The 12,983-nt window shown below is 52.3% G+C and overlaps 2 protein-coding genes across 19 annotated transcripts in view; one reads left to right on the forward strand and one right to left on the reverse strand.

Moving 5' to 3' along the window:
- Positions 1 to 6,319, forward strand: part of GGACT (gamma-glutamylamine cyclotransferase) — a 48,085-nt gene extending 41,766 nt beyond the window's left edge. For 9 of the 11 annotated variants that reach the window (XM_086708650.1, XM_086708684.1, XM_086708640.1 and 6 more), the window contains one exon: positions 5,341 to 6,319. In XM_086708650.1, the coding sequence (XP_086564776.1) occupies positions 5,341 to 5,825 (485 nt within the window). In that variant the 3' untranslated portion in view covers positions 5,826 to 6,319. Of the gene's footprint in view, positions 1 to 2,878; positions 2,979 to 5,340 lie in introns of all 11 variants that reach the window. The other 2 variants (XM_086708709.1, XM_086708715.1) reach the window with 1 other exon arrangement.
- A 1,179-nt stretch (positions 6,320 to 7,498) lies between these two features.
- The window catches only part of PCCA (propionyl-CoA carboxylase subunit alpha), a 435,628-nt gene continuing 430,143 nt past the window's right edge, over positions 7,499 to 12,983 (reverse strand). For 7 of the 8 annotated variants that reach the window (XM_086708562.1, XM_086708568.1, XM_086708558.1 and 4 more), the window contains 2 exons: positions 10,452 to 10,529; positions 7,499 to 7,843 (listed from right to left, as the gene is read on the reverse strand). In XM_086708562.1, coding sequence (XP_086564688.1) covers positions 7,775 to 7,843; positions 10,452 to 10,529 — 147 coding nt within the window. In that variant the 3' untranslated portion in view covers positions 7,499 to 7,774. The other variant, XM_086708559.1, reaches the window with a different exon arrangement.

Below are 12,983 nucleotides of genomic sequence, written 5' to 3' on the forward strand. Positions count from 1 at the left end.
TATAGATGTAAATGACTCTTATATAAAGGGTAACTTCTATCAGAGTTTCTCCTGTGTTTCTTAAAAATATTCATCCTAAAATAATCCTCATGCCAAAGAGACATATTTTGGGGTGACCAGCTCTGCTCCCTACAGCGTGCACCCCTGCACTCAACACGAGGCCTCTGGGCACACAGCCTGCATCTCCCTGAGGGCTGTGGTGGCCTTTTCCTGTGGCTGCTTCCCATTCTCCCCCCTGCTCTTGCCTCAGCAGACAGGATTCCCCCTCTATAAGCAGACCTCTCTCTGTCCCCCCAGCCATCACCAGCCCTCTCTGTGCCCATGATTGCTACCTTACTGGCTTTCTCTTGGCGACCTTAAACACACCCAAGTCAGTGGTGCCATAAACTCTCCTCAGTGCCCCTCTAAGCAAGTGGTTTCCAAACTCCCACCTCCATCCCAGTTCACATTGAGCCTCTGGAAAGATGAAGGGGCTGAGGGCCCTGTGAAGTGGCTGGATGGGTGGTGCAGTGAGGGAGACACAAGAGGAACAGGCTCTTCTGTGCCTGCTTTCTCCCTAAAAATCACTCTAGTGACCCAGAAAGACAAGATGGTAGACAGAAAATGACTTAGCAGCCTGGAGAAACCGGAAACCTAAGACCCTGCATAGTAAGAAGCCAGCAAGCAGCTAGCCACCTGGTAGAGCAGAGCAGCAGAGGAACTCTGGACCCATGGGCGTGCAAAGACAAGGATCAGAGTAGAAAACAAGAGGAGAGGGTGAACGCCCTTATAGGGAGCAGAGACACCAGTCTCCCTGCTTCCTGCAGAGAACAGGTGGGTTACTGTCCAGAGAGGCTTGGTATTGGGGACATCAGGTCCAGCTGAGGGTGGGGTGAGTGGCACCCTGAAAATGGGGATCGAGGGAAAATCTGCATACCTGTAGATCATTATCTGGCACCCCCCAAACCTGTACCCAGATCCCCCACATGAGGCCTGTCGACCATCAGGCTCCCTCCCTAGCACACAGAGCTTTAATTTCCTATACGGTGTCTTGATTCTCAATATGAAAGGCCAACAGCCAAGGATTACTGGCATTTGAAGAAAACATCTAAAGAAACACACCAAAATAGAGGCAAAGCAGGCAAAGATGAAAACAACAAACCAAACGCATGATAATACCTTCCCAAAGATGAGAGATGGTTTTGTGCTGGGAAAGAAATACAATGGCAAAAAATAGACACAAATTCATAAAAGACCTGGAAATTAGTCTATAAAGAAAAATACCTGGGGGGCACCTGGGTGACTCAGTTGGTTAAGCGGCAACTTCAGCTCAGGTCATGGTCTCGCAGTCCGTGAGTTCCAGCCCCGAGTCGGGCTCTGTGCTGACAGCTCAGAGCCTGAAGCCTGCTTTGGGTTCTGCGTCTCCCTCTCTCTCTGCCCCTCCCCTGCTCATGCTCTGTCTCTCTCAAAAATAAAAACCTTTTTAAAAATTTTTGAAAAAAGAAAAATACCTGGAAAAAAGAAAACTGGGAAATTAATCCAGGAAACACAATACCTGAGTATTAGAAGACAAGAAAGAGAACAATAAGGTAGGAATGAGAAGAAAATTCCCCACGATCCAAGATGGTCAGTTTTCAGATGGGAATTCCCGGCACAATAAATGAAAGAAACCCACAAGAAGATACACCATTACCTCAGAATCCAAGGGAAAAAGGAAAACCTTGAGAGTTTCCAGAGAGGAAAGCTCAAGTCCTGAACAGAGGATGGGGGAGTCCAATGGCACTGGACTTCTCAACAAGAACTTGGGAAATCAGAAAACAAAGAAATGACTTTAAAGTTCTTTAGAAAATTATTTCTAGAATTCTCTAACAAGCCACATTGTTAATTGAGGGTGGGAGAAAATTAGCTTCGGCACAATGAGGGAGTCGAAGAAGGGGCCATGGGACCCAGGGGCCAGGCTCCTGCACTGGCTCAGGGGAGCCCTTGGCAGCATGGCGGTACATCCCAGATGGCAGCAGTACCACACTGCAACAGTATGGGCTCCAGGGGAAAATGAGGAGAACCCAGTGGGTGGTGTTAAAAAGAGAAGCAGAGGCCCAAAATGGCTGCACTTAAGCCAAGGCACTAAATCAAGACTTTACACCCAACCTAACTGTCCTTTCAGACTTCCCCAGAAATGTAGTCTGAAGTGGTCGATCAGGAGTTTCCTGATCAGCGCCAATGAAGTGATCTGTCACGGGGGCCCTGTCCGTTGCCCAGAGAACAGGAAGTAACCCACCTGGTGAGACTGCCTGGCTCCCCTCTAAGGGAAGGTGACCTTGCCTGGAGCAATCCTGTTCTTTTGCTAATAACTTTCTTGCCCCGCCGCCACCGCTGCAGTCCTGTGAAGAGCTTCCATCTGGTACAAGTCCTTGGAGCGCCCCTCCATGTGCCAGATGGGGGCCGCCCAACCTACACATCAAGGCAATGCCATCCTCACACTTCCTGAGTTCAGTGTTTGTTCTTTAACAGTGGTCAAGGCTGAAAGGATTCTTACAGCACTTTCTGAAAATGTGAGGCTGAATTAGTGTCAGAGAAACTTGAGCAAAGGGGGGGTCGGGGGGAGGAAGCTGCAAGCAATTTTTAATTCCAAGGAAAACAGAAAAGTTGTCCAAGAAAGGAAGTTAATGATAGTACACTGTGTGCCTTATCTGAGAACAGTGTTTACATAGTTCTGCTGCTGAACTGAGTGTGGGTCTGAGCAAACACTGATGGGAGTCCGCTGGAGGGTCGGGGACAAGGCGGGCATGCGTCCTCAGGGCACCGGTGGCTGTGATGACCACAGCCACCAGGGCACGCGGGACCACCGGTGGTACGACCTCACGGAGCAGCCAGGCTGCTGTTTTACTTCTTTTTACAGTCGAGACCAAGACGTTAGGTGGTTTGCCTGAAGTTACCACCCAGGCAATTGGGTTCTAAAGTCTGTGCTGTAAACCACTGAGCTCACCTGCTTCAGGAAGGTAAGACAAAATGGAAAAATCCAGAAGTAGCCGTGCATGTCATCAACAGTACGCAGATAAATACCGATGCCACAGCTTAAGGCTTAAAAGTGCGGCCTCCAGGGAGTGGGAAAGGGTAGGCACTTTCATCTTTCCCGTAAAACTAGTTCACGGTTACATTATGCACACATATTACTTTAAAAAAAAACATTTAATCAAAGAGGAGAAAGCTGGGGCGCCAGTGATGGCGAGAGCAAGTCTCCAGTTTTGAATGGCTTTGTCCACCTGCGCGTTCTTCGATCCTTACCAGCCAACGTGGTTTCCACACTTGCTGCCAGCTCCGAACACTCCAGCGGGAAACAGGACAGGCAGCCCTTCAGGGAGCAGGCCCCTTGGAGAGAAGTTGGGGCGAGGCAGGGCTGGGTGGGTGCTGCTCCGGGCCGGCCCGAGGAAGCCGCTGTGAAGGGGCCTGGAGGTGGGCAGGTGACCCCTGGGGTTGGGGGGGGGGGGGAGGCGAGGCCTCTGTTTTGGAGGAAGACCCTCTGGGCGGAGGCTGCAGGAGGGCGGGAAATGGCTGGACCCGGGGTTGCACTGGGTGGAGCGGTGGACAGAGCCTGCTGGAGGGCAGGATACACACGTGGAGGAGTCGGGGCTGCTCCCAAGTGTCTGGTCTCCGCAGAGACCCGTCCGGTGCGCTCCCGCTGTCCCCACAGTTCATGCTGACGCTCTCTGTGCCCAGCTGTGCCATCCCCTGGCCCCGGCCACCCTAGGCTCCAGCGTCTACTCCTTCCTCTTCCTTCCGCACCTGTGTTCCAGCTCCCGTCTGATTCACCTCCGTGCTGTCCTCCCTGGCATGACTCCCTCCACACCCCATAGCTCTGCTCTGTCCTTCCCTGTCACCAGGGTCACCAGAACAAGAGCTCTGGGTGCGTCCCCGTCCTGTTCAAAGTGTCCCAATGTTGCCAAGTGTTCAGGGTGCACATGCACGGCCAACCTGGTGCTTCTCCCACAGCCGAGCCTTCCTGAGGTTCATCCAAAACCTGTGCATGTCCTGACGTTCCACTGATGACCGAGAGGGACGCAGTGGACAGGAGGAGAGGTCAGCAGGCGTGCTGGTTTGTGGGGGCTGTGCATCCTCCGCAGATACCCTGAAGAGGTCGGGTGAGGCCGAGACCCCCATACCAGGAAGTGGAAGTTCTGTGAGCCAAGTGGGACTTTTCCAAGGACCACCTGATGGGTGTCCAGGGGCATCACCCTCCAGCTGTTCGTGGCTGGTGGTGGGCTGCTGCCAGCAGACGGGCACGTCCTCTGTTGTCCTGTGCACGGTGTCTTCCTTCCAGAGCCTGCCGTCATCACACAGCGTTGGGCCAGGAGGGCAGTGAAATGCAGGCTTTGGGGAGGGGCCCAACTTGCCTAACTTCCACTTCTAGTTTTGTTTGAGTCACTTTTACACAAATGACTTCTAGCAATTTATGTAACAATCTGTAGCCCAGACCCAGGTGAGCAGTAAATATTTACCTTCACACGAGAGCCAAGGTTGCTGCGCTGAGTCACAGTGAGTCACAGGGAAGCATCATTACCCTCTAGGACCTTGAAAAGGGACACGGAAGGTGTGATTGTTGAAGTTTTGCTGGGTCACGCTGCCAGGACCGGTGTGTAAATTTAGTACTAGAACCTGAATGACCTCTTGTAGCGGATTCCATGGGCCTATCTTATATGTATGCAGGTACCGTGTATGTATACATAGTTATATTCACTAACCAGTATTTCTGACTGTTCTATAAAAAATATTTATAATTTGTAGTCATTTTAAAAAGATTAAAAACTAACCAATCTAAGAAACAGCGGTTCTGAGGGCTTGATCCCGAGACAGGCTGTCTCCCTCTGACAAGTATGTTCTTAAATGAGTACCTTTTGGGGCGCCTGGGTGGCGCAGTCGGTTAAGCGTCCGACTTCAGCCAGGTCACGATCTCGCGGTCCGTGAGTTCGAGCCCCGCGTCAGGCTCTGGGCTGATGGCTCAGAGCCTGGAGCCTGTTTCCGATTCTGTGTCTCCCTCTCTCTCTGCCCCTCCCCCGTTCATGCTCTGTCTCTCTCTGTCCCAAAAATAAATAAACATTGAGAAAAAAATTTTTTTTTAAAAATGAGTACCTTTTCCCAGAAGGGTGACTATAAAAGGTGGTTGGGTGTTCCTGGCACCTCGGAGCCCAGCACAGGATGGTCGAGAGTAGTGGGCTGTGGGGGTAAGCGGGATTGCGAGCACCCGCTCGCCCAGCAGACCCTGGAACCTTCCCAAAGTCTCCGACCCCAGGCAGGACTGAAAGCCCTTCCCCGGCTCTCTGACACGTTCAGTAGGTACCGGTTTGCTTCCCTTCTGTCTTGCAGCTCCTGCGGCCCGCATGGCTCGTGTGTTCGTATACGGGACCCTGAAGAGAGGCCAGCCGAACCACAAGGTCCTGCTGGATGGTGCCAATGGCCGAGCGGCCTTCCAAGGCCGGGGCCGCACGGTGGAGCCGTACCCCTTGGTGATCGCCGGCGAACATAACATTCCGTGGCTGCTTAACCTCCCAGGGCAGGGGCACCGCGTGGCGGGGGAGATCTATGTCGTGGACGAGCAGATGCTCAGCTTCCTGGATGAGTTTGAGGGTTGCCCCGACATGTACCAGCGCACCCCTGTGAGGGTCACGGTCCTCGAGTGGGAGGGCAGGCAGGGCACCCCGGAGGAGATGCCGGCCACCGACGGGACCCTGCAGTGCTTTGTGTACAGCACAGCCTCCTACGCACCTGAGTGGGTCCGCCTCCCGCACCACGACAGTTACGACTCCCGGGGGGAGCATGGCCTTCCCTACAACCCGCGGGAAAACAGGTGAGAAGGGCCAAGGTGGACAGAGCCCTGGTGATCAGTCGGGGACACCAGTGGAAGGTGGCCTGCACTCGCTGAAGGTGGAAGCATAATGCCCTTTGAAATAAGTGTTTGTACACTCAGTGTGTGGGAAAGGGGACGATCTCTTCTTCAGTCACAGCTGCTTTCCGCAGTCTCCTGACACACTGGTCACAAGCCTGCGCCTGAAGTCTGTCTCTCCGGTAGCGCTTTGTTGCTTTTGCTGCTTAAAGGCGGCCATGGGCTCGAATACATCGGATAAGGAAATTCAGGATTTTAATTCCCCTAAATGACATTTCCAGAATTCATATGTCATATTTTGCTTTGCTTTGATCTGAAGATAACATTTAAAATGTAGACTTTGTGTTGCAGCTAGATTTTAGCAACCCTGCTGTATTGATTCTAACTTGTAGCAGCAAGAAAAGTAATTTTTTAAACCGATTTTGATTATCTCGGTATAATAAAAGAAACTCAAGAAAAACACACTGTGTTTTGGCGTAGTTCTAGACTCTATAAAACGTCATTGAGTTTTCAGATCAAGCTTATTAAAGAAGGATTTACTAAAGATGTTCATGTAAAATTAAACCGGGTATTTTAGGAAACCAAATTTAAAAGTGCTGGTACTGTTGTTGGCCTTTTTTTTTTTTTCTTTGCATCTCCTTATTTGGCAGAAGGTTCTTTTCACTGGAACTCAGCAAAGTCCTGAGCACCTACTTGATGGCAGGTGCTGAGCACCGTGACTGCAGACGGAGCCCATGTGAGCCGGGGCCTGGGGCCCCGAGGAGCAGCATTGCGGGGCGGGCCTTTCAAGGAAGAACCAACACATTAGTAATTTGTTCTTCAGGCCTGACGGAAGCTTAGCTTCCAAATACAAACAGCACTTAAAATAATTCTAGCGAGGCACGAAGTACCAATTACTACCCACCTCCATCTGATAATCTGTCAGCGGCGCTTCGAATCCGCGCACGACTCTGCCTCTGCCTCCTTACCAGCGAAGTAGGAAATGGATTCCAAGAATTGCAGAAGCAACCGCATTCGCAGCTGCTGATCCTCAGTGACCTCGTCCTCCGCTGGGAGAGCTCACTCACTCTTCAACTTAATGGTACACTGTGATCGCTAACTGCATCTGGCACAAAAACATCATCATTATTTTTAGCCCCTTTTTCTTAACGGGAAACTTGCTTCACAAAAACACAAAAAGGCAAGGATGGGTATCAGCTGATGGGCTTGTGGCAGCCACACCCACCACTCCCAGGGGAGGGAGCCCCAGCAAAGCCCTGGGGATGTGGGCCGGGCAAGAGGGACCCGGTGAGCGGCTGTCACTAAGGTGCCCCCCCCCCCACCCTGCCGGCTCATTCGCCTGCCCAGTGAGAGCCAAGAGCAGCGCAGGAGGGAGCTCCAGACCTCTACCCCCTGTGGGTACCGCGCGGGCTCCCAGAATCATGAACTGCCACAAATGGGAGTCAGGTCCTCAACCAGGAAGAAGTAGGTAATCAGAGTATACAGTGGCAAATGATAATTTCATGAAACCGAGGTAAAGAACTGGGGTTTATATAAAATGTTTTAAAGGATCACAATGAAACGCTAGTATTTAAAGTCTACTGGCACAGCCAGTAGCCTCTTACGTACATTGTCTTCATTCAAAAAAAGGGCAAGCTAATATTTAGACAAATGCTCAGTTTTATTGATTTAATTTTGACACTAGGAAATCTCACAGCAGAAGTACAAATCATATGTACAAGTATTTATATCAATAAAAATTTCCATTGGTGATATTTTGGCAGAAATGTTGGTTTTGACTATATGTGGAATAAATATGACCATGTAAAATCTGCTGCACAGGGGTGTTCCTGCAAAATGCTTGACTAAATTGAGTGTGAAAGAATGATAATACAAATGGCTAATTAAATTGGGTGATGACGGAAAGGCTATAAATACTCATTCCAGTTCCACGAGCAGATCTCCTTCTCCAACTGTGTCTCCAGCTTTACAACGCACTGATTTCACCTTGAATTAAAAAAAAAAAAAGGAGGCGGGGGTAAAAATTATTAAGTAGACCACGAGGGAGATCTCATCTTCCTTTTCTGGAAACGAGGAGGCAGCCTGGCAGGCTCCGTAGCACAGGTACAACAGTCCTCTCCTGCCGGCAGAGGAAACTGTGAGCATAGGGACATCCTTGCTGGGGGCTGTGACTCGCCACCTTCCCCTTCCCCGGCCTGTCCCCTGCTGTCCTAAAAGCTGCTGGCGCAGGGGGTCTCTGCTGCTGTCTGCCTGGGCCCAGCGCTGGGTGCACCCGCGGGTCTGTGCAGTGTCCTAAAAGCTCAGTGTGTTTATGCCGGATGAGCTCTCAACAGCCAGCCCTCCCAGTCTCTTCGACAGCATCAGGTGCTAGAAATGGTCTCTGAGAGCTAACGGTATATACTTGGTTTAGTGTTAAACGCAAAACCAAAAATACCACACAATTATACACGAGCCAAAACAAACTCCTTAGCCTGAGATCATAAACTTCCTTCTGATGGGAAATGAAATCCTCCAAAGACATGTGGCTGCAGGGATAGTACTGTATGGCCTAATGTGGAACAGGCACTGAGCTCCCACAGCTGTGCCACTGTGCCCTTACATTCTACTGATTCCTCTCAATTTTAATCAAGTTTTGCTTTCCCAAATTTGTCTTCCGATTTAAGATGAGCAGGCAGATACTGGAGTGGAGATGAAGCAGTCTTTTGATTTCTTGGAGGCTCTGCTCAGGCATGGAAACAAACGATGGGCTAGAGCTTCCTGGCCATCTGAGCACCTGGCAAACAGGAAGAACGTCCCGGACGGTGGGTTCGGGGCCCTGGCCTGCGTCCCCACTGCTCCACTGGGAAGCGGAGGGCTAGAGGGACCTTTTCTCCCTGGAATTCAAGCCCTGGGGCCTTCATGATGTGAACATGTGCAGTGGCCACTTCAAAGGCCTGGTAGGTGCTATCGGCACTGAAGCGGCCGCCCTTTCTGATCTGAAGCCTCCGATGTTTGCATAGCGTGTATCTTTCATGCTGCGATTACTACATGAGGACCGGTTTCCATTGTGAACGTTTCTCCGGGAGGAAAAATGGCCCTCCAGATAAGAGCTGCCAGTCCCCAGGCTCGCCAGGGCCTGCTCCTCTGTGCAGGGGCCTCTGGCCACTCCTGGGCGCCCTGCTGGGGAGGGGCAGAAGGAAATGGGATGGGCAGGAAAGACTCCAGCTGAAAGGGGTCAGGCCAGAGTACAAGTTCACCCAGAGCCCATCGACACCCTGAAAGCAACTCTGGGCCGCCGATGGCCAGGGATCAGCTAAGTTCCACATGAAACCCAGAAGCCACCGTGAGGCCACGGAGCACAGAACACACTGACAGACCAGGGCTCCACGCTCCCTCAGGGAGCTAAGACAGCGTTCATTTTTGTGTTAGTACTTCGGTCCAGCAACACGGGCCCTTGGCACGCAACGACATAGACATATTCTGGATCCCCCCAGATAAGGCCACGTCTTCATCATGCCTGGAAATTTCTTGACACTAATGCAGCATAAATGTTAAATTAACCCTAGGGAGCAAATGCAACGATTTCTACAGGAACAGAAACGACTGTTGGTCCGCTTTTAGAAAAGAAATCAGATGTCGAGAGCAGAATTCCCAAATCATGCAATTCTCCTCTCCCAAACACCACGGAGCCTGGGTACAGCCCACGACAGCCTCTTCCAGCCTGACCAGCCAGCTCCAGGCCCAATGACCATAAACTGGGCCTCTGTCCCCCCAGCCAGGCCTACTGTCTGCACATCAGCCTCATTTCTTTTTGGGGTGACAGAGGCTGTATCTCTCTGCAAGTGACACTGTGAGTTGACAGCACCTCTCTGCCAGGGCACCCATGTCCCCAAGGCTTGGTCTCACTTCCCAGGCGTGGCCACAGGGCAGGATGCCTATGGTCCTCTCCCCTCCCCACCCCACCCCGCCTCCACCAGGACACCGGACACTTCCAAACCAAACCCTCCTCAGAAAAGGCTCATTCTGCTACGAGTGGCATCTTTTTAGAAGCAGGGGGAATAATGAAGTTATTATTAAAAGGACTTTTCTTTATTCTTCAAGGAGAAACCACATTTAAGAAGTTTTACTCTTAACAAGTTTCAGGACAAATATAGCACCTTTTCTCCTCCCTAAATCATGCCATCCCACATGTGTGCATGGGGCTTTCAGCTCCTCTTGATCTAACATTGAATTGTTCTCTTTGCGGAGAAATTATCTTGAAGAGTTACATTAATTTTTGCAATCTCTAAAACCATTTCCTGCTGTGTCACCTGAGTCTCAGATAACTAACTGCCTCCAAGACAGATGTAAACATTAAAAATTAAAGAGTCCTTAATTTGAAAGACATTAAGGTGAAGAACAATTGTTCTTGGACTACCTGCACATCGCAAAGACTCTCCACGAGGCAGGGACACACGGATGCAAAGTGAAAAGAGCTCCCAATCTTAATGTCCTGGTGTGCTGGCAGGGGTCACCTCCACGGTCCCTTCCAGGCCTACCCATCCAAGATCCAAGGGTGGAAATTCTGCTTCCTGTCACAGAGCTGGCAAGGGCTACTGGGAACTTGGGGACGTACCTTGCCAGTTTTCCCAGCTGTCATACTGTTCTGCATTTTCATGGCTTCAATCACACAAATTTCCTGGCCTTCTGCTACCTGGAAGAGCAAACAGAAAAAGGACACACGTTTTAAAATCGTTGTAATTTTGCAACAATGCTCAAGAGTGAAGCCATCAAGAGATTCTTTGTCAAATGCTCTGAAATGTTATCCAAACAGCAGCAACGACCTCTAATACTTCATGTTCCAAGTTCTTCTTGGGGGACAACAGAGAAGGACAATTTTCTCTATCATCAAATCCTCACTCGAAAAAAAAATCCCTGATGTTGGAGGACTAGGGGGGCTGGTTGTGGGGTCTCCCCTGGGAATCAGTCTCTGAATCCGCCTTTGCTACAGAGATGTGGCAAAATGGGATGTTTTCCACTTAATGTGACATGTCCAGATTTGGCAAATCTCTACATGCAGAGAAATCTGGGGGTTCTGGGGGCTGGGAGGCAGAGGGGAGTGACCGCTGGTGGACACAGCATTTCTTTTAGGGGTGAGGAAAATGCTGTGACGGTTGCACCCCTAACTGTGAAGCCATGACAACCACCAAGTGCATGCTGTAAGGGGCCAGACTGCACTGGATGTGAATTTTATCTCAGGAAAGCTGTGACCAAAAAATAGTGTTCCTGTCCATCGCCTTGGGTGGGGGGGGGGGGGGGGGGGGGGCTGCTGGGAACAGCAGCCAGCCATGGGGACCACGGTCTCAACTTCTGCAGGACACGCCAAGTAACAACCAGGTGGCTCCTGGAAAGTGCCTTCCAACACAGGGAGGGATTTCTCAAGCTCTGCCCGGTCCTTGCAAGGAGACCGGTAGCTCCCACAGGCACTGGCTGAAGCTTCACCTGCCTTTCGTGGCGGGGCCAGTCCAGGTGGAGCTGGCATGAGCTCCCGGGGCTAAGCCTGGGGCTTCCAGCAGCAGGCAGCTGTGACCAAAGGCCGCTCTGTTTATTCTCTTCGCTGCCCTTGATGGGGAAGGATCAAGGAGCGGGCTGGATTTTTCTCCTCTGAAAAAGGGCCTCCTCCCAGTCTTTGAAATGGTAAAGTTGTTTCCCAGGGCAACTGGCTGGCTCTTCTGGGGTGCTGGTGGGCATCCTGGGGTGGGGCCCCAGGGCACTCACACCACCAAGGTGGCGCTGGCCCAGTGTGGCAGGAGCGCCTGGAGAATGTTCTTTCCTGAAATCCCCAGATGATCTCCGAGCTCCCCCCCACCCTTGCCCCCGGCCCCCTGTGTGGCACAAGCTGTCTCGCTGGCAGTCGGGGCTGCCTGCGCCCCGTGCATTCCTTTCCTCCTCTGATCAGGTGGTGGGCTGCCTTCTCCTGGCACAGAAACCTAGGACAGGGGCTGCCAAAGCTGCGGGGCTGGCACGGAGGAGAGACGCTGAGCTGGGGAGCTGGGCTTTGAAGCTCTGTGCTCACTGCCCGTTTTGCTTCATTTTCTCCTGGCATCTGCATCCTGCGGAGAGCGGAGGATGCACACGTGAGGGCCGCTCATCGCAGGGCAGGGGGGCAGCAGGTGGGCGTTGGCACACGTGCCCCCTCCAGTCGTCGTTCTGGGGCCGTTTTTCTTTTCAGAGGCAGGCGGGGCCCAGCGAGACGGGAGAAGGGCGACTCCCTTGGAGGGGCCCCGCTCACAAACCCCTGGTGGGCCTGCACCACGGTCTCCTGGGGGCTGAGGGGCCAGAGCTGGCCTCTCTGCTCGGCGTCCCCACCTGACGACTGGGCATCCTGGCAAAAGATGCCAGGGGGGATTTCTGGAAATGGATCTGACACCCAACACAACAGAATGTAAATTCTATCCAAACTAACCAGCTCTCCCCTGTCCAGCCCCTCTCCCCCCGCCCCCCCCCCCCTCAGGTACTGGTAGCTCTCTCCTTCACAGCTGGCCTAGTGCCCATGGCAGGGACCTGTGTGAGCTTGCCCCCCACCCGGCCTCCCACCGAGAGCCCAGGGCTCCCCGGCCCCGGGCCCTGTGGGCTTCGTGGGGGAGGGCACACCCCACCCCCCACCCCCCACCCCCCGTAGCAGGTCTGTTCCCTATCGGCTGCTCGGCCCAGCTCAGGGTCTGCAGGCCAGACCGAGCGACCCTCACCGTTCTTTCCGGGATCTTCAAGTGAAGTCACAATTAATGCAAATATGAAAAAGAAATAAACTCCGGAAGTTTCCAGTGGTCACACCAAGGGGGCAAGACCAACCTGACAAGGATACCATAGAACCTGTGCTAAAGGGCAGCGGAGCCCAGGCCACGACCCGACATGAGCTGGTCACACTGGTGCTTAGACCAGGGCCCACTGGAGCGCGGGGCAAGTTCACAGGATTCTGCTCTCGCCACCCCCGGCCATCCTGCCTGGCTGGCCCTGGGCGCCCAGAGCCTGCGTGATGTGAAAAGAGGTGCCATACAGGTGACTCAAGCAGAGGTCCCCAATCACACTACTCAGAAAAACAAAACCTTGGATTTAGACAGAGAGAAGCAGGAGAGGGGGGCAAGTCCCAAAGTGAAAATGCTCTTAT

Source organism: Puma concolor, chromosome A1 (assembly GCF_028749965.1).
Source record: "Puma concolor isolate L17-30 chromosome A1, mPumCon1.1.hap2, whole genome shotgun sequence".
Classification (NCBI taxonomy): Eukaryota; Metazoa; Chordata; class Mammalia; order Carnivora; family Felidae; genus Puma; species Puma concolor.